The sequence below is a fragment of the Bombus bifarius genome, unplaced genomic scaffold (genome assembly GCF_011952205.1).
Source record: "Bombus bifarius isolate JDL3187 unplaced genomic scaffold, Bbif_JDL3187 scf7180000008206, whole genome shotgun sequence".
Taxonomy (NCBI): domain Eukaryota; kingdom Metazoa; phylum Arthropoda; class Insecta; order Hymenoptera; family Apidae; genus Bombus; species Bombus bifarius.
The window spans coordinates 497,822-522,599 of NW_022884510.1; the positions used below are offsets into that span (position 1 = coordinate 497,822).

The window sequence follows — 24,778 nt, forward strand, 5'->3', positions numbered from 1 at the left end:
GTGTACAAAGTGTTTCGAACTAAATGTCATTCTTCGATTTATCATTCAAAAAATATATTTTTTTTTTTTACTCAATTCGTTGAAAAACTTTTATAAATAAAATATAAGAATTTGACGATTCCATCTCTTTATTCTAGTTTACTCTTCTATTTTGAAACACTCTGCGTAAAGCGTTCCATAGAATTGCTGAACAATAAATTGAAAACGATGGTCCCGAATGAACGCGATCGATGTTGTTTTAATCGATGAAGTACCGTTCGTTTCACTTGCCGATCGATACCCATAATCAGCTTTCTTCCCGTTATCGCTTCGACACAAACATCGCAATCGACTCATCTTCGCGGAGGATTTCCGTTCCGCGCGAGCAAATCGAGAGAAAGAAGAGGAAAAAATGACAAAGAGAAACCGATACTGCGGGTCCTAGTTTTCGCGCAAGATAATAATCTAATTAATACTAACATGGGCTTGGTGGAAGAGATATAGTACGATTATAAACTAAATCTTTAACCTTAATTCGCTGATATCTACTTTGATTAATCGAAAAGAAGATCGTAGCCAAGAGTAGATATCAAATTGTAAAAGTCATTCTTAAAGCGATACATCAACCATGTTTCTAAAATCTGCTTTTCACATTTTATACCATACATCATTTTTTCTATATTATGGAGCGTTAAAAAAAGGAAAGAAACGATCGAAACATCGAGACTGAAAGTGGACTGAATAGGAAAAATTAATTTTTAGATAGGATTAGTTGCGCCGAGTATTCGATGCTCGCATCTATTTTAAACGACGAATTATTCAATTTGTGGCGTTTGAAATCAATTCGCTTTTACTCTTCGTACTTCAATTTTGAATGGACGCTCAAAATTTCGGCTTTCTCGTATCTATCTTTATCTAATCGAAATTAACGTTTCGAATCTTGAAACCTATAAATATTGATATATAATCAACTATATCGTCTCGCTATAATCTCTTTCACCTACAACGCGATATATTTGTGTAAATTCAATCGATCGATACAAAGAGCGCTCGATAGAGAATCGTTCGATAGAGAACGATAAATGGCTAGAATACGGTACGATTAAAAATACAACGAAGCTTCGTCGATTTTCATCGTTGAAATGAATAAATTTAAACTCGTTTCGTATCCAGATTACGTTGTCGTGTTGCGAATTTCGAAATATATTGCAGATTTCCTATTTATAGTTCTCGTTTTCGATCGTTTGTTTCTTTGATTCTTCTCTTTCAAATTCGAAATATACGACATAGCCAACGTTCCCTTTAATGCGACAATCTCGTCTCTTCGATTCTCGAATTTTTCGAGTAAGTCGAATGCTATTTGACTTTTCAAATTACTCGAAACATTCGCCTAATCAAACATTCGCTTGGCGTTCGCTAATTTAAGAAATCGACTAATTCGTTCTAATGTATTTCTGTGAATATTCGGATATTAAAAAATAGCCAAAATCTCTATCTCTTTAAGGTTCGGAATTTTCAAATTCGGAAAGTATTCGAATTCTTTCGTTTCAATTTAATATCCAAATATTTCCACATACTTGAATTATATAATTTAATGGTACGCGATACATTGCACAAATTGTTAAAAATTGGAATTTCTCTAGTTGATAAAATTCGATGTATCGAATGATACGATTATTAGAAATAAAATATTTCGCGTTACACGACGAAACGGGTTTCCCTCGGTTCGAATTTCAAGTGCAACTGTAATTAGTTGCCAGTCTTTCGATCGCGTTCGTTCGACGATATTCGATTTCGTAAAGAGCGTATCACACACGTGACAGCATAGTTGATCGAGAAGCAAATAATTCGTGGCTATCTCGAAGGACGTTGAGCAAAGAAGTCATGTTTCCAATCTACGATTCCGCCAATCGAGTTTACATTTCGTCCAGTGGCACAAATTGAAAAATCATTAACGCTATTCTTATCCTTATCCTATAGATTATTCTAATCGTCGCCGTACGTTCTGTCCGATTTACACAGCCTTTTCTTCCTCGAACGTGTCTCGGTGAATCACGACGCTTCGTTGTCATAACCACCGATTCTTTTCTTATCTAAGCGCATCGAGTTTCTGTCCAATTGCGAAGAATCGATAACAATAAGAAACACTTTAGAGAAAGACTCTATAAGAGACAAACAAGTGATTTTTAAATTATTAACGAAGTAATTTGTTTAAAGTATTTATAGAAACACGAAACTGGAATATCGTACGGTGCTTGTTAATATTTCAAGGCATCGTCGTACTTTGGTTTCAACAAATATTTCAAGCAAACCATCGTAACGCAACAAATATTTGATCCGAATGGAAAGTTTTATAGGAAAAAATTTGTATAGTTAAGCACCGGAGTGGATAAAAATTCTTTGTTAATCGAAGCAAACGCGTTCCTGGCGACCGTTCGAGTAGCAAACTTTTCGCACATTGGACCGTTTTAAAGGAAATCGATAGAAGGAGAAACGAGACGAACGGAGGAAACGATTCTAAACGGTTTCAAGCTTCGTCGTCGATAGCGCACGAAATAGAAACTCGGAAAGTCTGATTCTCGCTAGCTCGGTCCAAAGAAACCAAGGGTTTCCAACGTCCTGGTGACTCTTTCGATTAATTGGTCCTTGTATCGCCATATCGTGGTGTCTAACACGCTGTTCTCGCGATATTGGACGCAAGTCTTCTTCAACGATTTCACGCAATCGGCTCTGTAATGCTGAAGTTGAGCATCCTCGGTCTCTATGGGGTAACTGGTGCAACCGGCGCCCAAACAGGCCAAAGGGAAGTGATTGTGCAAGGTCACCACCCTCTCCGGATTGTGGAAGCACTTGATGTACTGATTAGGTTTCGTGAAGTTTTGCGAACGATAGACGTGTTGCAACATATGCATGTACCTGCGAACATATGAGAAATTTTGAACAAAGGATTAACGGAGACGTTGCATCGCTCGGTTCTCCAATCTTTGTATATTTCAATTTCCAAATACTCGAATGTCCATATTTTCAGACTTTCCGATATTCCGATTCATAATGTTTTCAAATTTTCGAATTTTCAAACGTTTGAATCTTTTAATTCTCGAACTTTGGAATTCCCGAATTTTGGAAAATACTAGATTTTCAAATTTCTCGTCTCTTAAAACTTCAAATTCCTAAACTCTTCGATCTTTGACTTTCTAACTTGTTAAATTTCGCAGATTTGCAGGTCATTGAACCCGAAAACTTTCCAATTTTTCATTATCGATTTCTAATGTTTCTAACGTTTGAAACCAAAGATCTACGGATCAAGTAGAAGGAAATTCGTGAAATGTATATTAGATCATTTACGGTTTCGTTACGTTTCGCTTGGCTTTGCTTCTTTTCGGTTGTTCAAAATTGGCTGACAGCGTTTGAGCGGTTGCTACATCGTAGTCGATACTATAGTTACTTTGTTAAACAGGGGTCCCGATACTTAGTTGGTTAGTTACGTTAAAATTTGCCAATACCTTTAATGACACAGAAGAAATTGTAAAAGTATCTTGGGTGCAATTTATTCGGCTTTCGAAACTAAACGATCGTTTACCCAACACGAAGAATACCGTTATTATCGATACGTTACCATCTAGTATTACGTTCAACCTAAATTTCACAATTTTACATAATTTCCAGTAAGGCTAAGATCTCGGATGAAATTACAATGATCGATATAATGATCGAAAAATTTATTTCCTTTGTATTCTGATCAAAATATTCTCTATGATAGTTATCTTCTTCTCAATGAAGATCGAACCTGATCCATCGACTTTCTTCTTGATTAACGAATCGTCGCTCTTTCTTTTATTCGACAGATTACTCGAGTCAAACTATCGCAAAACATCGATAGGAAAGAAAAAGTTCTATTTCGTTGAATGTAATGAAACAAATAGGAAAATAAGTTATATAATATAATATATAATATATAATAAAATAAGTGTGATACTCACTTTGGCATGTCCTTAAAGTACCCGTGCGAGTGCAGCAAATCGTCGAGGAAATACACGTTCCTCACGTTATACGAAGCCCTAGTCTCGTTTCTAATCTTTAACGCTTTCTGCAGCACCCTCTTCATCAAATCCTGCCACGTAGCGTCTTTCACTGGCATGATCACTTCGTCCACGTCCAATAAAGCGATATATTCGTACTCGTACATATGCTTGTACAAACAGTCGTTATAAGGAATCAGTTCGTTCTGTCTCTTATGATTGGTCTTCTTTGTCAGATACATGTGTTGAAAAGCAGGAACGTTAGGTTGCCCACCAGGTAACGTCAGCGGGGTCACATGGACCATTCCTAATTTCTGATAATGATCTAGAATCTTTGTCACGTTAGGATGAACCTGGAGCTGATAGAAGAAGATCTTGTCTGCGCCTAACAGGCTGATCAACTCGATCCATTCGACCAGTCTGACAGACAAATCCTCGTGAAGGAAATCTAGACCTTTCACGCAGACGGCAAAATCTTTTTTACGTTCTGGCTTATTGTATATGACTCTAAGATTATTGCTGGGAGTGTCGCAGCTCTTTTCTACCATAGAAACTGAAGCCGGAGGTCCCTTCGACCAATGAGACTGGGGAATCTTGCAGGCAATTACGTACGGCTGATAGATTCCCTGTTTGTAGTTACCCCATTTAGGGTACCAGATATATTTATATTCCATGGTCTCGACAATGACAGGATCTCTTTCCCCATCGTACCAAAATTGACAGTGAGTCTTTACAGTAGGCTCGATTCTATCGATCATCCCAACGATCCTAACGGCTGGCCCTATTCTCGACAGCTTTCTACGGTCGTAATAAGCACCAAACAATTGAAACGTGCCGTTACCGGTTCGCATCGTTTGCCAGTAAACGTTATTGAACTCTATATCGTAGATAGACGGATATTTCAGATTGGAACAGCTGTAATTGCCTTTAGTCTTGCTCTGACCAGCAGGATATTTGCTGTTCTTGTTCCAGTAAGCTAAAGGCAGACTAGGTATCCTCTGTTCTATTTCCTCGATCAACTCTTCCTCTGTTTTCGCTGGTCTTTTATCCAACAGTGGCTCCAACTCCGAAGGATTTTTCGTTGGATTGTTGGATATGGTGGTCAAAGTGGTTAAGAGGCTGGAACCACCGGAATTCGAAAAACTGGAGTCTGCCGAGGATCTCTGCAAGAGATATCTGGAGAGACCGAGACTGGAAGAGCCACGGTTCTTCATTATCTCGCGTCGACGATAGATGTCGTCGAGGAGAAGGTCGTTAGCGGACTCTTCGGCCGTTGGTGTCTCTCTGAGGCTGTTCTCCACATGACGGAATTGCACCGCCGCGATCATCACCAGGCCCCAGACGAACACGAACAACAGAGCGCGTCTGACGCACCTGGACCCTACGCCGCCACAGTTCTGCCACTTCATGCTGATCGACTAGCTGCGTATCGATTGGGACACGCTGGCTCTGTGGCCCCGGCTCCACTCACGCGGACGTCCAATCGTGTTGCGTCTGAAATCAAATTGAATAATGGTTACTAAGAGAAAGTATTTTCTTTCCTGTAATTATAATAATTATTATAATAGTACAATAACGTAAAACAGAACTCTCTCTCTCTCTCTCTCTCTCTCTCTCTCTCTCTCTCTCTCTCTATCTATCTATCTATCTATCTATCTATCTATTTATTTCAATGAAATTTTTATAGTTTCTACTTTATTAATTTGAACCTGAATTTCTACTATGCATTTTCTACTTTCTTCGTATAGAAGAAAGATCATAGACAGCGCAGAGAATCGGTGAATTCTTATTATACGAACTAATATAAGCTATTCGTCTCTCGACAAATTCATATAAGCGGAACTCTACCGAGCAAATTTACTTCTGTATACTTGTTTCATATTTTATTAGGACGATTATTAAGCTCCTTTTAAACTCATTGTTTCTAATATGCTAAAAAGACTGTCTCGGCGGTAATATCACTTGCTACGTGTAATAAACGAGATAAATTAGTATTGGAGTATTTGAACATGTATTAATTTCCAATGATCTTGGACTTTTTCACGTCTTTGTAGGAATTGTTAGATCGTTCGGCCCCAATGTCTAAGTCATATTTATTGAAAAAGAAAGAAACGTACAGACTCGATATTCAAAAGCGCAAAACTTTCTTACCACGAATATTAGCTCTAGCGACGATGATTCCGTCGGTTTGTTCAAACTATTTTGCAAACTACTATCTTCGCAAAGTGAAACTTAAATATACAGGATGCTCCAAAGGATACGAAGATTGAGAGTACAGAAAGCATAATAGTATCTCCTGGGACGAGCCGCGTCGGTTCGCCTAACGTTTGGGAGGAAGTCGATAATAACCGGAAGCGTTTTCCCGACAGTTGACGCAACCGGCGAAACTGGAGGATCGTAATCAAACTCTTCCTCCTTATAAATCGAGTTACAAGAAAGAAACAAAAAGAGATTATCCTACAGTTGTTTTTACTCGTCGATAATCCGAGACTATGATCTTCGACGTAATTGCTCTTCCATCGAGGAAAATCTTTTCCTGTATACCATTAAGCTTGGGTTATTACTTGCGATCGCTCATCCAGAACAATATTACCATGAACTAAATGACTTCGAGGTTAGAGTTAGAGGTCTTCGTTGAACTCCGCGTTATTACGATCCTGCTCTTGTGAAATTATCCTTGAAACAAAATCTTGCATTCTAAATAAACTTAAAATATATTTCCATTCGAAATTTCTGACCATTTTGTTTTCGTATTGAAACCATGAATTCTAAGACATCGCTAATCTACCAATGATACTTTGAAAAAATCGCTTCTTTCGATTTACATATCTTCTTTAATTCGTCGTTAATATACCGCGGATCTTCACGCGCTTAGATGCATACGCGTGGAAAATTAAAAGGTACAAGACCCTATACAACGCGCATGCGAGAATACATAAAATATCTAAAAGACAATATTTGCTAATTAAAACAAATATCTGCCTGAGACTTGCTTTTTTAACTGCGTTTATAGGACTACGAATTTGCGTGAAACCGTAAACTCGGGCTCTTTCGCAATTGTCAACTTCGATTGTTCGGCTAATTCGTTCATTTAAAATATAAAAGATGTTACTTGTTATATTTTCTGCCTGTGATCGTGAAACAGTGTACACATAGAACTCCAAGCGATTACGATCCTGGTTTTCGAAATTATCCTTGACCTTTTTGGCGCTTGGGATGGTAATAATTTCCAATTTTATCGTTTTTCAATTTCAGTGGTGTACATGGAAAGCGAAAAACAAGCTTGGTAGACAAACGGTATGGTGGAAGGCTTATCTGGAACGAGTCGACCGTGTCAAGGTATCAAGAACGATACTGGACTTATTGCGGTAGCTTTCACGCCTGGCCGAGGAGACAGCTTTTATTCGTCTGTTTATTTATAAACCGGGTGTAAGTGGCGGAGCGTGATACGAATTACGAAAGGTGGTGAATAATCCGCGAGGAATGGAGGGGATGGCTTTCGACTTCTGTATTTTTGTACATATATTTCTAATTTTATTTTCACTCTGAGCTTATTCCTCGAGATATTACTTGCAAGATATCACACCTTGAGTTGTAAGTTTTATTTTATCATAGCAACGTCCGTCATAGCAAAAGTAAGACATTTGAATGTAAAATTTTATAAAATTAAGACAGAAAATGATTGTAGAATTAAGAATTTAGTACTTAGAATTTAGGCAAATCGAGAATCGTAAAACTAAGAATTGATAATGCGTCTTTTATATAAATATATTGGCGTAATGGACGTTTGGTGCGATGAGCGTTAAATTCCAGAAAATTAGAGACGATCAAGATAATTGCTAAAGATTTAAAAAGACATCGAGATTCGAGATCCAGGCAGATACGTAGGAAATTGAAGACGTTGGACTTATCTCTGTACAATCGTACGTTTAATGTGTATCGAATAAAATAAAAGACCATGACGAATAACCAATGGTTCGCGGCTCGAACGTACAGATGGTAAATTATTACCGTTAATAGCTAATAAGTTGCGTACAACAGTAGCAACGGAAAATCTTGCGATATTCTCGCAAAGAAAGAAACGATTACATGACCGATTTTACGACCTTGCTAAGTCACGTGGCGACCTTGCCAGTAGGAATGAAGCAAAGCTAAGATATACGCATTACGCATAATAGCCTGTAGAATCTAATGAAATGTTAAGTTGATTCACCGACTAACAGCATCGACGAACACGTTGAATATCTGATCGATTGTGAAATACGGCATTCCATCCTTTTCAATTAATGTCTAATCGAAGCTAAAGTTGTTATACCTATTCTAGATGATTTTCAAAGTTTATCGGAAGTTTGCAGGACATTTAATAATCGCAGGATTCTGACAGAGATTATAATCTTAGAGGGCCGGGTACTTAAATTTATTTTTCAGATTTTTATCAATTCTTATTAAGCAAAACTTTACTATACACAGACGCGTAAACTCCGACGTTTATTCAGTTTTACGAACCAATTATATTACGAAAGCTACTATAAAAATTTACTGTAATTTCAAAATCACATATATTCGACATTTTATAAGAACCAGAAACACAAGTTTAAGATATATTCTACACACACTATCTGAGATTCCCAGCTTCTACCGTTTCAGATATTTCTATGAATCTCTTTTAGCCAGAAGCTCGAATATTTAAATGTAAACCGATTGTTAAACGTAAATTTTAATTTGGTCGATTTTACGATTTCGACGTGTCGTAAAAGCTGCGCTATCGACGATAACACAACCGGTAGCAGATAAAAGTCGATTATGATCGGTTAAGAGACCCTCTCTGCTAGTCGAATCCTTGTTATCCAACCACGCCAGAGAAACAGTGAGACGCGCAGGCTCGGAATACGTGGAACCGGTTATGCTGATGGCAAAGTGTTTTTCACCTTTTGCACCTCCCTCTACCTGGCCATCGCCCAGCCGCTCGCGAACACGCCGATGCTCTTTCGTCTAGCTAGCACGACGCTGCCCAACTTAAGTTCCAGAGCTTTTAGTTGGCGAACCTATCTCGCTTTTGTCCGACGACGTGTTAACAGGCACGTCGTCGAAATGAAACCTTCGATTCGGAGGCTCGGGAAGTACAAATGCAGTTTTCTCAAGAAACGAAATGAATAAAAGAAAGGACGTATCACGCGTGTACTTGCACAGACTCACGAAGGTATTCGAGTACGCGTTACACTTTGCAATCTCATTAACGATATTACCAGACTCCATTATCGTGATTATATCGATAGAGTTCAAAAGGAATCTGAAAACGTATGCAGGAATTATTTGATATTTAGCACGAGTATAATATTTCACGGAGATTACAAAAGTATTTAAACGGTCGATTATTCGCTACTTTTGTAAGCCTGAATATTTAATGGGACCATCTTTAACACCTCTTACATGCTCAAAGTGGATATTCGTGTCGTATGCTGGTTATGTACTAAATATATACTCGCAACAAGTATCTTTTGACTTGTTTATAGATTTTGACGATCGTGATAGTCGAGTCTTGTCACGATGTTAATGAAATTTCAAAATATTTCACGTAACATTCACCAATGTAAATATACAAGTTTTCTATTCAAATACCTCCGTGGGCATCTTACCGACCCAACAACAGCTAATTGTCATGTATTTCTTCGTCTTGCGTATTTCTGGTTTCTTGCAGAGAAAGGAAGCGAAAGAGAAAGAGAGATTACGAGGCTCTCGGATTTGATGAGGAAAGTTTGGAGGAATAATTGAGTTTTTAACCTTCTATAACGAGTTAAATACTACATATTCAAATGAGAAGCCAAATTGATCGATTCCATTAAGATAAATTGATTCTTAGGAAGTTAAACGTTAATCGTAAACCCTCTCCTATTCGAATGAAGAAGTTTGTATATTTTATAGAATTAAATTTCATTTTATCTATTTATTAGTATGTCACTATATTTCATTCCTATATCATAAGACTGATCCCCGATGATTTATTCTAATTATTTTCAATTTATTTCTTAATCTACTATATTATCCGTTATATGCCACAACTCGTTGATAGTCTGTCATAATTTATTGTGGCTTGAGATTCGTTTAATATATTATAATTTATCGTAAGTGATCTAGTAAATATCGTTTTTCTTTGATAAATAAGATACATTCGAGTTATCAAAGATTTAACGATTAATAGGTAAGTTCCTTTTTAGAGTAACTTTCTGAGGGGTTACTTGCGAGGAGGGTTGGTGTGTAGGGAGATTAAAAGTTGAGGGAAGCTTCAGAGTGGATGAAGTTTAGTGCTTTGGGAGGATCATTGTAGAAATTTTAAGACTCTCCGAGGAAAATATTTTATTTAATATTTCTATTTAACGAGTATGGAAGTTTTTATACGTTTTACGCGTCTTGGGAGGATTATAGGTATTAAGGTCTAATTTTAATCTTAACAAATATTTTCACTCGCAAGATACGTTTAATCTCTTCAAAAGAAACTTTGGAGTAAGAATAGAAATCTTTCTTTTCGAAAGATCTCCAATATTAAGCTTAACTGTAATCCTTCCATTACAAGAGCATATTTCTGAAAAATGTTGAGTAAAAGTAAAATATTCAGACGGAAGAAGGATTCTAAGTTCTTCGGAAATTCAGGTTCAAAGTAAAAATCTTTCCTTAAACAGGAACATCTAAATATTCGTTATTCGTTCTATCACGAATCTAAGAGAAAACCAAAGATACCAAAACGTTGCTAACGAAAGGGAAACCAAAGTACTACGAAAGTACCAATGTCCTTCTTGGGCCACTGGATTCAGAAAAGTCAGTCGTCTAGGCGTTTCGATGAATGGGATATCGCGTGCAAGGGAAAGTGTCACGCAGATCTCTCAATAAGCGAACTGTCCTTGCAATTTGAAAAAAAAAGTTATCTCGAATTCCATCACGAACTAGCTTCGCGACACGACAGAATTCTAACTAAATTCGATTTAAAGACAAGAAAAAATATGTTTGTTTTAAGCGGGAAGAATGATAATCCAATAATATCAGCGATCGGATGGAATTTCAAATAACAGAGAGAAATTTTGAGGCACGCGCTTACGCTGGGCGTATTCTAGAATCGCAGTGATTCGAACAAATAATTTCGAAACTTATCGCGAAACTTATCACGAAAGATGATTAGGCCTTCTAGCGGTCCCTAAAATAAAAGTGTACGATAAACAGATGTATCTATTTTTATTTGCTTGAATCTCTTATGTTTGTTGAAATTGTCACGAGGAAATTAAATTCGTCGATTATCTGGAAAATTGAAACACGGAAGATTCGATAATACTGATCGTTTATCGTTGCGTTGTCAATTTTTCTGACGAGTGGATCAAAATAGCTTCTATTGGTTGCGTTATTTTTAAGTTAAGTGACGTACGGAAGGATGGAATTTTATTTTTGAAGAACGTAGGATTTCAACTTGAAAATCACTCGATAGGAATATCGATTGATTTTGATCTACACGATTAAAATACAACGTGAATATAAGAAATAATATCGAAACAATTTCATTAACTCGTTTAATTTATATAGAAATTACTGTTAGTAATAAGTAGTAGTGGTAAGTAGTATTGCTATTAGTATTAATAACTTGTAAACTCTTCTATCCGAATTATTAAAACGTCTATTAATTTTATCTAACATTTCGTCTAGCTCAAAAACTACTGAAAAATCAAAAAACTACAAGAATATTCCTGGCTGGAAAGCGTCGCTTTGTTGCGTGTAGCCAGCACACGAGTTGAGTAAGTTTGCCAGGTCGAAACGCTGCAGTCCGCTGTACTCTGAGAGAAACTGGACCCAGAAGCCGTAAATTCGTCAAGGTTAGGGACTGGGCGTGTCGTGACACAGCTTGGCGATAAGTCAATCTTTATTGGGAACGAAAGATCAGGACCCTATACCATTGTGCAATATCTGGAAGCATGGAACTTTCTCGATAACGAATCGAGAGTAACGAATCTAGACTTTGGGTGCTGGGCTTAAATTCCCAACATTAGAATGACCACGGTAACGATTTTGAACCCCAATATCTGACGTGTATTAAGATAGAGATATTCCAAAAATTCGATGTAAACGCGCGATATCGTATTATAATTTTTACAGAGATACATGTGTTAAGTTACGATATACGTATAAGTATATATCTGTGTATCTGAAACTATATTTTAATTTTATATATTTAAATGTTATAAAATAAATTTTAATTTTAGTTCATGACAATAGCAATTTAACGAGCGCGGTAGAGAACGATAGATCAAAATTGCGAATCTTAACCTAATGAATTTTTTACGTAGATTACGTGGATTAGAAAAAACGTTCACATTCGAAAATTTCATTATATTTCATGGAAGAATCACACTGTTTAGTACACGAGACACAGCGTTTTGCTATTTCATCGAGGATGTCAAGCGTTTTGGATCTTTTTAGTGGTTTTTAAAAATTGTAATGCTTTAAAATAAAATAACTGTGAAATTAGATAATTATAACATAAGAAAACAATCGCGAGATTACAAAGATTTCAATAACGAAAGCAATTGCAATCGTCGACCATTCCCAGTTCTCCACGTAATCGTATCTCGTAATTACATCTCATTCTTCGACGTATTAAAGTCTCCTTATACTTCGTTCAAGTATCGTATCGTTCTATGCAAGAAAAATATACTTTACCGCTGCAACGTAGAATATACCTCAAGAACGAAAAAATTGCAGATTCGTCAACTCCGCTGTACGATCTTTCAAACATCCCAACATTCGACAATTCCTCTAAATTCTGCAAAACGCGATAACCACGATTCCTATAATTACAACGTAAAGAATCTAATAAAAGTGGAAAAGATTTCAAGCAAACCCATTACGACCATCGACCTCTACGTTTCTCTGCGCAAACTACCATTCGCATTCGAAAGTTTCATTATACTCGAGCAAAGAAGCATGCCGTTCGACAGAGCGTTCGAAGACAAAGCGTTTTGCTATACGACATCCAGCTCAACCATATGGAAAGTCGACTGGAGAGAGCGACTGATGCTGTTGCTGTACGTGTCTGCTCCAATTGCGATTTCTCGCTTACGCGTGCTAATTAACCCTAATTGTAGCAGCCTGGGGAGAGAAGCGGGAGAACCAGAGACGATTTCACTCGTCGAGGATCCTTCTCGTCGATCTTCGCGATTCGAGAGTAAGATACCATTGCGATGTATCGTCCACGATCGTAAACAGACACACATACGTGTATACATACACGTGTCACGCATGCCTGGATTCTTTCAACACCGAAAGTTCCGTGTTTCGGTGCTCGTGTATTACTCCTGGCAAACCGCTGGTTACGTGGAACGACAATTACGGTTATGTCAAACTTGGTTGGTTTGGCTTGTTTGCTATGATGCTTCTAACCACTCAACGTCGTAGCGTGTTAAGTAACGAGAGTGCAGAAATAAAAGGCGATTATTAGACTGCGAATTTTTATGCGTTTTTATATTTTTAGAAACACAACTAGACGGATGGAATTTAAATAGAATTTCGTTTCATCTATCGTTTGTATCGTATTCGCTTGTCCTATCAAGACTTATGCCTATTACCATATTTTTCTATATGTACGCGCTCCATACATTTTCTCTCTATCTTCATTACTATTCCGTTCTATGTCTGTTCCTTGAAACTAAATCTTAATCCGCTTAAATTGTCCAAACTGTTCATATCTTAATTTAATTTTATTTATATTCGTCCGTATCTTAATTTCTTCATTCCTTAAAGCCATATCTTATTTCGCTATCTGTCTTTGTATATCTATATCTTAATTTACTGCACGTATTATTATATGTCTTCTATGCGTTAGTCTTTGAATTTCACTTACCAAATATCTATTCTGCGTGTGTTTGCATCGCGTACGTTTATGCCGAATTTACAGATACAAAAATGCTTGCGATTCAGAAAAATATGACTCCTTATATCAAAATTTGCTATTTAGTGGTTACGAGATGACGATTTACTTTTGGAAAATATGCGTACAAGTATTAATAGGCATCTATTTGTATCGCCTTTTATTCATTTTGTAACATGAAACGATTTTATGTAACGATATTATCTATCTATCATTAAAAAAAACAGCTTCTTTCATTTATGCCACAAGATAGCAAATTGATAGTTTATGGGTTCTAATTAATGTACTCTAACGAGTCATTTAAAACCAATTATCTATTTCAAAATATTATTTCATAATATTCCCCTCAGCATCTTTAGCTTTTAGCGGTTCTTTCGAAGAAAATACACGTTCTCTCTGAGAGCTAAATTCTGAATAGTTTTTCTTTTACTTAGCACAATTATTAATTGCATAGTATAAAATTAAGTTCTATAGGCTCTAAAGTCCCAGAGACCCATTATTTATTCCTCGATAGTCCGCATAACAAACGACATCGACTGTGTTTGAACCTTATTCGTGCATCGACGATGAATGAGGTCGATCATTGATCGATGGAAGATCATTAAATATGAAAGAAGGAACGTATCGGATGATACTCGTTTCTGTGTCATGGAATTGGTATTTTAATGATAATTGAATCATTCCTAAAACAAAGTGTCTGCTATGGAAATAACTATCGCCCAATGTCCTTCGATCGCTCGTAGTAATTTTTTTTATCTTTAAAGTTGTTAATCTCCAGTCCGACTCTGTTAATGAGACGCACTACCATTATCTCTATTTAAAATCATCTTCGTACTCGGTGAAAGGCTCACCGCACTAAGATAGCATCGAGCAAGTCATCGTTTGCAAAATCGGAACATAACTTCAATCATGCGAACCATAATCGTTAAACAAAATTCTCTAAGAAACCAACCACTCGAAAAGAGCAAACCAAATTATCATTAATCGATCAAAAAATGATGAAATCCCACTTGATATATTGGAAATAAATCATGCGTAATTAAGTACTCTGCGATTAACGAAGATAAAATTATTACTGTTGCATAGATCCCATCTCGTGTTGGCGGCAAAGGACGCGTGTACCTTGTACCTTTAACAAAGAGGTTGAAAAAAATTCCTACGAGTAATCTTTGAGATCTTTCCAAGAAAAATCTCCAACTCAGGTGGAACAGCACACGGAAAAGCTTTGCTGTCTCATATATACTCGAAGTAAACGAGGAATTTCTTAACAAGGATCTAGTCACCAAGAACCTCGATCGTAGACATCAAATTGCATTAGCAACATGCATACCTAATCTGAAGATCTAACCCACCACCAGTCTGCGACATCTGCAATCGTTAAATTATCGTCAAACACATCCCTTTAAATCGTGCTAAATAAAATTATTCTCGCGACAAGTACCTTTTGAAAAGGAACTTGAAGCGAAAATCTCTGTGATAAAAATCAAGATTCAAGCGTTCTCTCCCCTCTGGAAGATATATCGTTATTTAACAAAATCTCTCTCTCTCTCTCTCTCTCTCTCTCTCTGCATTTATCGCATTATCGTCGCTAATAACCAGAAAGGTTGATGCGACGTTGAAATTTATACAAAGAGAAAAGATTATAATTTTTGTAAAGTCGATTTCGACCTCGATACACCATAATTAATCAAAGTTTTTGTAGAATGAATCTCGATCGCAGCAAATAAATTACAACTATCGACGCGATTTCCTACATTGAAACGCTTGTAGTAGATAAAATAGAGGTTGAAAGAAGCAAGCGGTCGAGAGTAAAAGGATCGCACCCACGCAGCGATTCATAGCAATATTTATAGGGCGATGGAGTTAAGCGACCGGGTTAAGCGCGATGAGACGTTTTAGTTAAACGAGCTGCCTGCAGCGAATCGACCGACTTTGTCTGCGATTATATTGCCATCTCGGTACCTGCAAGATACCTCGTTAGCTAAGCAAGATTAAATTGAAGAGAAAAAATTATAATTACGCTTTGTAAGCGCATCAATGCGTAAAGCTTGTTAAACAATGAAAAATTGTTCTCTCACTGTAACGGTTTTTCTAACTCGATAAAATAACTTTTATTACCAGACTGCGAATATTTATGCATTATTGAAGAATCTACAGGCTGTATACGATTTCGAGATTAATTTCGCACAAATTATAGCTTGTTGATCGATCGATGGCCGTTCAGATTGTATTTTTGGAGATGCGTTAGATTAATTTGTTAGACAATTTCTACGTATTACTCGAAAGATTAGATTACACATTAGATCGTAGATATTAGATAGATAGTAGCATTTCTAGAAAATTCAGCAACGTAAAAATGTACAAAATACAAGTGGTACGCAAAATTAAACGTTCATTCTAACAAGGTGAAGTAAATTGCTACTTAGTTCTCATTTATTTATTTGTCATTTATCGCCCTTAAATGTACTTTCTCATTTGTATCTATGCATTATAGTTTTAGTAATTAGGAAGTAGACTTATGGGAGATCGAAGAGTTAAAAATGCTGTAAGAGCGATTTCTTAAATCTTCTGCAAAGAGTTTCAAAATATTTGAACGCTATTCAAATTTTCCCCGCAAATTTTCTAATATTTACGGGCCGGAGTGTACGTGTTAGAAGCTTCGCTTTTGCTCGGCAAAGGGATAGAATATAAAGCTCGTTTGGTATTCGTCTCGTTGCGTCGACTCAATCATTGATGACAGTCAGACCACGTATCGTTAATAATCGAGCGTTTGTGGACGCACGGCTAACTCGCGCGAAACGCTCGGAACGGACCATCAGCTTGCACGATACGCTCGCGTAACACGCGTGTATCGCGCAATTAGGACAGTCACACGCGAATACTTAAACGACACACGGCCGAGTCGAAAACCAGGCCGTTGTTCCCTTCCACACACAGGAAGCAAAACGCGTCGCGTTAAATCGACGTCCGCCAACGCGTCATCGTCTGCTCTTGGGGGATAATCGAACGTTCCAGAGACTTTGGACGAATCTCCTCGTTTTCTTGCTTTAACGTCGTCGTATCGTTTACGACGATTTGTTCGAGAAGCTTTCAATTTAGGGGATCATAGAGGACTACGTTATTTCACATCGATCTGATCGTATTAGCTGCTCGTTATTTCGCTTCGACGTCACTGTATGGTCTATGGCAATTTGTTCAAAAGTTTTCAATTTATCCGATTATAGAGGACAACGTCGTTTCGCTTCAATGCGATCGTATTATTTACAACGGAGAAACTGAAAAACGTAACAGTATTCTTCTTAAATACGATTTTATCGCTTCCTTGTTATTTTACTTCGATTATGTGATTATCCATGACGATTAGTTCAAACACTTTTCAATCGACGAAATTACAATGGACAACTTATCTTATTTGTCTCGTAACTCTCACAAAATTATTAGTTTTTACAAAGTTTTTTTAGATTCTTATCAATGAAAAAAAAGAAAAAGGATTAACAACGATCTATTCGCGTTTCGTCGATGGTAGACAACGTTGTGAAACGGTAGTCAGAAAGATTGCGCGGTGTCTTGCTTACACATTATATTATAATACCATTCAGATGATATCTGTCTTACGTCATCACTTTAAAATGCTGTTTTTATAATATCTATCAAGTATCTCGCGGTGTACGGATAAGGATCCTCGTGTTGGTTAAAGTCTTCGTCAATTATTCTAGGTTTCTCGATTTTTAAGCTTTTAACGACGTAAATTGACAGACCAAATATAGCAGATACTATAAATTTCACGTGCTAAATATCACCATACGTGCGGCAATTATTAATATTCGTGGCGATCGCAGAGAAAAATAACACGATGAATACGTCTTTATACGTTTTTTCATTTTAACGTCAATTTTTGATTGTTGCGACTAAAAAGAAATATTTTAACATGAAACAGAGAGAAGGTCGCTGAGGCTCAGAAAAATAGCCAAAGTTTTGTGAAAGCCAAAGGTAAAACTGTTAGGGAAGAAGAATATTTCAATAGCTTTCGATATTTTGATATCGAAACAAGCAATATTTTTGAAATTATGAAAAGGATGAGAAAGGCTTATATAACTGCGCAATATAGTTACAAGCACGGATAGTTACAAGTTTATATAACTCCAAAAAAGAAAAAGAAAAATGGACAAGTTTGATAACCGGGGGCTAATAAAACCTGGCATAAGAAAATACTAAAAAAAAAAAAAGAAAAACAGCAGAAAATGTAACTTATCGTGTTTTTCCCTATAGATTCCACTTACTTGTTACTAAATTTCGTTTCTTTATTTCCTACAAAAAGTCGAAAACACGCGTGTTCTGTATCCAACGCGAAAGATTTTGGAAATCTCGAGAATACAGGGATAATTATCTTGAAAATCGTCGGTTCTCGAATCTTTGTCGTTTAATCACGCTGTCATTAATCGAAATCATACTCCGTGGATTAAACTTCGTTCGCTTTGATTACAAATCGTTTAACTCGTTGGAACGAGAGGAAAGAACGAAGGGTGAAGAAATAATAGAAAGACCTCGGCCAGTTGTTCCAGTTCGTTTTCTTTTCTACCCGTTTCGAAATTTCTCAGGATATCTGATTGTAATGCTTAGCCTTTTGGAATGACGCACGGTGAACATGCTCAGTTGATTTTCAGATTATGTTAATTACGGTTAACGTACGATCGAGTAAGGTTGAAAGCTACTATTTGCCCGAGGTAAATGGAAGAAGAGAGACTGTTGATTCGTTGCAGTTTTGCATATTAGGTTCGCAAATATCTATTTGTCCGTGTTTGGAGAACGAAACTGCAGTTTGCCTTCGTTTATAGCATTTTAAAAAACAGTATGATAATCGAAGTGTGATTAACTAAAGCGTGAATGATCGTTTAGTGGAAACCAATTATAGATTGTTCGATTAGAAGAATAAAATGCAAGTTGTCCGTCTAACTTTGCCATTAGAAAAGTGATACTACGATTTCTTCTTTTTATTTGAGATATTTTACGAAAGGGTATAACGTTTAATTTAAAATTTACGCATTAAACAGATACGTACAGGGTATATCCGAATAACATGTACGAAGGGATCGTGACTGGTTCCTTGTGAAAAAATAAGAGGAAAATGTAGAATAAAATTTTCGTTTAAGGCTTCGTTTTCAAAGAAATAGAATCTGAACGTGCTCGGTTAAACAATTCGTTTAGTACGCTCGTATGATAGATTTTGAAATTTATTTTTCTCGGAAACAGAGCGTCTTGCGGAATAATTTTATTCCACATTTGCGATTTATTTCCACGCGTAGAATAACGTCGTGTCGATTATTTGTTGCCGTTCGAAGTTAGCCGTGTTCGAGTATTGCTGATAAATTTTCAAACTCGATTCCCTCGAAAACGAAACGTCGTAGGAAAAAAACGTTATTCTATATCTTTTCATAAAGAATCGCTTCGTTCGCCCGCACGTACGCGTTATTCAGCCGCACTCTTCATAGAAATGAACATAAATGGAACAAAAATAAAATAAAAGATATAACACAAAACGAATAAGACGAATAAAACAGAAATGCGTAACGTAAAATCCAACTTTGAAAGCGTTTCTTTCTTTCTAACCACATTGCAACCTCAAAGAGATAAGAAAAATATCCAAGCTTCCTCTTTGACACGTTGTACTCGTCGTTTACTTTGCTTTTTCCTCGACTTCCTCTCGCGGGGGAACTGAAAAACACAGCCGCCGGATGTTCTAACGAAGAAATAACAGCATGAACGATCATGGCCACGAAATTAATCGACGAGAAATGCTACTTCGAGATTACACGGATCCACGGTAAATCATCTCTCCTTAATCGTTTCCTTTCTTCTTATCTACTTCTTCCTTTCTTATCTAAGAATAGGCAAACAAAAAATGGACCAAGATTCTTTCATACGATACTTTGTTTCTGACAAAATGAAATATGAAAATGTAACGAGTACGCGTGTACCAGTGCAACTCTTAAGTAAACGTATTGAAATTTTCTTAAAACGAACCTTTAAACGGGACAGTTTTGTTCCACATCTTTTATTTATTTTCGCGTGTACAATAACTTTCTGCCGATTGTTTGCTCGTATCCAGCCGATACTTTCGATCCGTTTTATCGACGATAGAATCATCATGATCGATTACTGATTATTATCATGCTTATATAATAAATTTCATAATAAATATGATGGTGTAACTGCTACTAAAATGTAGTCTATAGGCACTTTGTGGCCTGACTCGTTAACAAATAATGAACGAATATTATAAATATACATAGAGAAGCAGGAAAATGTTGAAACCTGTGTTAAAGACGTGGATGGAATAACAAGACGAAAAAGATTTCAAATCGGAGCACAACAGGAAACGTAATAAGCCTGATTATGGTCGAGTATGGTTCTACTATCAAGATTAAAGCAAATTAATTAAAGATCAGGGGGCGTGATGAGAAGCATGAAATTGTTGAATGATATTAAATCACTTTACATACATATACATCTATGTAGCTACTACGTAATATTATGTAGCTAAGGTGCAGAAATATTTTTAGTTTCGTTTTTACGAGGTTTTTAAACGTCGGTTCCAGGGATTTTCATCGGGAATTATTAAAACTTACAATGCTTGAATCGAATAAAAACTTACGTAAATACACGTGTACCGATGGATAGAAGAATATGGAAAGATAAGCAGTACAAGATACGTGATTTTAAAAATTTCGATTACGATAGGTAACGGTGATAGATAAGTATGGTAAGATCTTCAATTATTTTCGTTAACGCGATAAGAAATTCTATCACAAAAATCTCTAACAACCGTATAACCAAGCAAATATTAAAAATCTTTCCTCTATTTGTTCACTATTCGTAGGAATTGATCTGACTCTCAGAGGACTAGGTAATTAGTTGGTAGATTTTATTTCTAAAGAACAGAGATGCCTGATTTTTCTCGAAACAATCTTACGACCAAATACGCTTGTCTGGTTTAATAGAGCCGTCCTTTCGAAAAAAGCAAACATCGATAACGATCGTTGTCAAATTTTCGATCGTAAGAACGAAATCGGACGAGGAATTGAAAAAGAATGGGAACGAATTTTCCGATCGCGAGTCAAGTTTTAGATCGATAAGGGGTTTCAGCGATTTCGTAAAAAGTCGTCGGTCCGGTCGTTCAAGCGTATATAGACGATCCAGAAGCGGATCTATACAGAATCTATAGAGGTTCGATCGAGGTCACGATCACTTTAACGGTAGTTTTCTGGGGGACAATTGCTTTTAACCGTGAAACCGTCCGTATCGAAAAGCTTGCACCACGCGATATCGCGTTATAATTACGTAAGTCCGATGCAATTCCGTCTTCTCGCCAATCGTGCTAACCGTTAAGCTTCTGAAAGGCTGAATCGAAACAATCGATTCGATTCTTCTCTATCGCGTTCCCTGATTTCTTTCCCTCTTTCTCTGTTTCTTCCTTTGGTTCACGCACACACCTCTGGCATTTTCTTCGCGAGATATCGAAAGGCGAGGCGTGGCGAATATTTTTGATGAAAAAATGGCGTAAACGTTGAGAAAGTCGGGGAACGGGTGAGATTGGAATTAGAAAATTGCTTGGTTGAAATAAAAATGAAACGCATTAAGACGATACGACGCTAAGAATTTTAACATTAATTCGTACAATTTTTCGATCGTTCTATTTTGAATAAAAAACCACTGGATATTTAAAGAACGAAAGGTAATTTCTGCAATAAAAGGGAACGATGTTTTCTTGGAAAAAACAAACGTTTCGCGAACAATGTGAAACGAGTTGAAAGTTGGTTTTGAAAGGATCGGTAACACGTTCTAATGAGATCAAAATAACGAGGACTTAAAAGGAATAAAACGATAACCAGCTAAAGGAAGGTCATGTTTGAAAATTTGTTAGAAACGTTACTTCGTAAAATATCGAAGATCCAGAGGTTGATTTTAGAACGAAGAATAAATCGATTCTGCGACTGTTGGCAGAAATCGAAAGTACCATTCTAATTTACTAATTCTCTGTACCGGACAATGAATCATAGTGACGTATACGTGATAATTTGCGTATTACCGTAATACAACGACAAGGTTAAGAGGTTCTTAAACGACCAAACAATTCTCTTCTATCCTGCTTGAGTAAACTTTTGAATAAGCTGCAACAAGATTTGCATACAACGAGCAAAGATACAAATCGATCGAATCACAAATCGATTCTTAAGTTTTATATTCGATTATCAGTACCTACTTTCGCCGAAAAACCGGTCTGACAAATTATTTGCCTAGAGAATTATCGTCTTTCAAGGATAATATTGGCGTTGGTCGTTTGTTACGGTTAACGTTTCTTTAATCCTCGAACGACTCTCGATAATAATTTGACAGCTGATCAGGACGAAATTAGGCGGACATCGATGTTAATTTGGGTCAAGTAAATCACGGATGCGAGAACTGTCGCGAAATCAACGCGAATTTCACTCAAGATAGACACGGTTATGGATATGTTTAATAATATAATATAATAACAATATCAAGAGAAGCATATACGAGGAGTGACATGATCGACGCGATCGGAACAGAGCTAAGAAAAAAGGTCTGGAGTAACTCGTAACTATCTGTCGAAGTTCGCTACTTTTTTTAAACATTATTTCGAAAGAAAATGTTCAACGAAACAATCTGTTTCGCGATTTATTATTCTCCTGGTTTTAAATGTTTTTGATCAAAAGAAAAACATAACATCAATTTGGAATACATTACATCATACGGTAACGTTGACGAGTTATTTAAAATATTTACGTAGAGATGGTTATTGGAAATAAATTTCGCCCTGCTCTGTTCCAGGTTATTCGTTTCGGTCTTCTTCAATTAAATTTAATCAAACGGAAAACATAACATCAATTGGAACATATTGTTTGTCATACATCGTTTATTTGGAAATTATTTCAAATAAATTTCGCCTTCTTTCGTTCTAGACTACTAGTTTAAAATATTTTTACTCGTAAATAGATAACGTAACATTCGTTCGACCGTGTTATCTATATGATTTGCTGTTTGAAATATTTCCCTAGAAATTATTCGTTCAAATAAGCGTCGCGCTTTTTCTAAAGAGCTTCGCAAGTAAAGCTGGGAAAATTGAAATCGAATATTCGATTGCAACGATATTTATTCTACTCACGAGAGAGAGACGAGTCATCCAACACGAGAAACGGTCAAAACCACTTGGAAGTAGCTCCATTCAATCGGCACCGTGGAACTTCACCCGCGGTGCCTCTCATTCCTTCCGTTTCCACGGCGAAGAAGCGCGCGAAGATCATTAACAGGCCGGCATTCCTGCTTCCAAACCTCTCTCTTCGCTTTCCTCTTTTTTCTCCTTTCACAGAAATTCCCCACGAGGAAAGAAACCGAACGATGAAAGAGGAATTACGAGATTGATCGAAGATGAGCACACGATCGAAGAAGGTGGGCGACGTCTTTAACCGGATACAGCACCCAGACGAAACTTTCTTCTCCTCCGATTATCTGTGCCAGGTAGCTGGCCTTCGAGACAACCTCGCCGATTTTTCTTTTTTCCTAACCGTTTCTTCCAATTCTCCTTCGAATTCTTCCAACTTTTTCCCCTCGCCTTCCAATACGTTCTTCCTCCGTTTCAAAACTCTGTGAAATCTCGCCAACTTGTAAAAACCAGGGTTTCGGCCGCAGCCCGCGAATTGTCCGCTCGTCTAAAAATTTTCTTCTCAAACGTTTAGTTTCTAATTTTCGTGTGCCAAAAATTGCAGAGTTCCAGATTTCTTTGAAGATTCTTTCGAGTTTTCCAGATTCGACAGATCTTTATTCTGCGAGGAAATTTCTAGAGATTTAGCTTCCAAGAATTCTAAATATCGGGACGGTATTGCAGCTTCGGAATTTTAGATTCCTCGGTTCGAATTTTATTTTCCGAATAATTCGACCGAAAATTTGGTCCAAGTATCTCTCTCTTGCTCAAACTTTTCGTTCGATGTTTATTTCAGCGTAATGCTAGTAAAAATCTCGTTAAACTTGTAAAACGATAAGCTGTCAGGATTTTAGACTCTCGATTAGAATGTAATTCCAGGATCTTGGATCGCTATATTCGATGCAGAGCTTGACAACTCGAGAATCTTCGTGGTAATCTTCTCTCAAAAACAATTCGTCTTCGCCAAAAAGAATCGACGAAATTCCGCACAGTCGATCGCGCGATAGAAATTCACTTTCTTCGAAAAACTTTGGTCGATTTTACGAACAAAATAAATAATTTCTCCCTGCCCCGCCCCGAAAAAACTTCCAACCAATTCTCCAGAAAGCACGAATAAATACAACAAGATGCGAAACAACTGGAAATAAACCTGTTGCACAGTTTTTCGATGCTCCAAACTGTTTAGTCGAACACGATCAACACTCGAGACCTTGATACAAGGAATAAAAAATAAAAATAGCTTGAGCACCGTTAACCGCAGGGTTGACGACGAGGGATGTTTAACGACACTGTGGCTGACGAGAAATTAGGAACGAAGCGGAGACACGCGTTTCACGATCGAAGTGCCGCGACTAACTGCCGACAGACGCCGGACGAAGACTTTGAATAGGGGCCGTTGGAGGGTCGTCGCGCGGGAACAGCGGGGAAACGAAAAGAGGGAGGGAACGATCGGTCGACTTACGTGGCTACGGGGTGGGAGATGCCTGCGGGACCCCATGGACATTGGCAACAGATGGGAACATACCCGCAGGGAACGTACGTCATATAGGGTGAGTCATTTCGACTTGGTGCTGTATAGATAGAGTTTCGGATAGACTAACGCAGCAATCGTCCGACCTTCTTCGTCTCTTCTTCGTCTCTTCTTCGTCAGATATC

At 37.2% G+C, this 24,778-nt stretch overlaps 1 protein-coding gene across 2 annotated transcripts in view; it reads right to left on the reverse strand.

The window, feature by feature from the left end:
* Window positions 1–1,900: 1,900 nt before the first annotated feature.
* LOC117210490 overlaps window positions 1,901–24,778 on the reverse strand; it is a 66,122-nt gene continuing 43,244 nt past the window's right edge. The window contains exons 1-3 of one of the 2 annotated variants that reach the window (XM_033453566.1): window positions 23,087–23,757; window positions 3,960–5,492; window positions 1,901–2,895 (exon numbers count right to left, since the gene is read on the reverse strand). In XM_033453566.1, coding sequence (XP_033309457.1) covers window positions 2,562–2,895; window positions 3,960–5,407 — 1,782 coding nt within the window. In that variant the 5' untranslated portion in view covers window positions 5,408–5,492; window positions 23,087–23,757 and the 3' untranslated portion in view covers window positions 1,901–2,561. Of the gene's footprint in view, window positions 2,896–3,959; window positions 5,493–23,086; window positions 23,758–24,778 lie in introns of those variants that run through there. The other variant, XM_033453567.1, reaches the window with a different exon arrangement.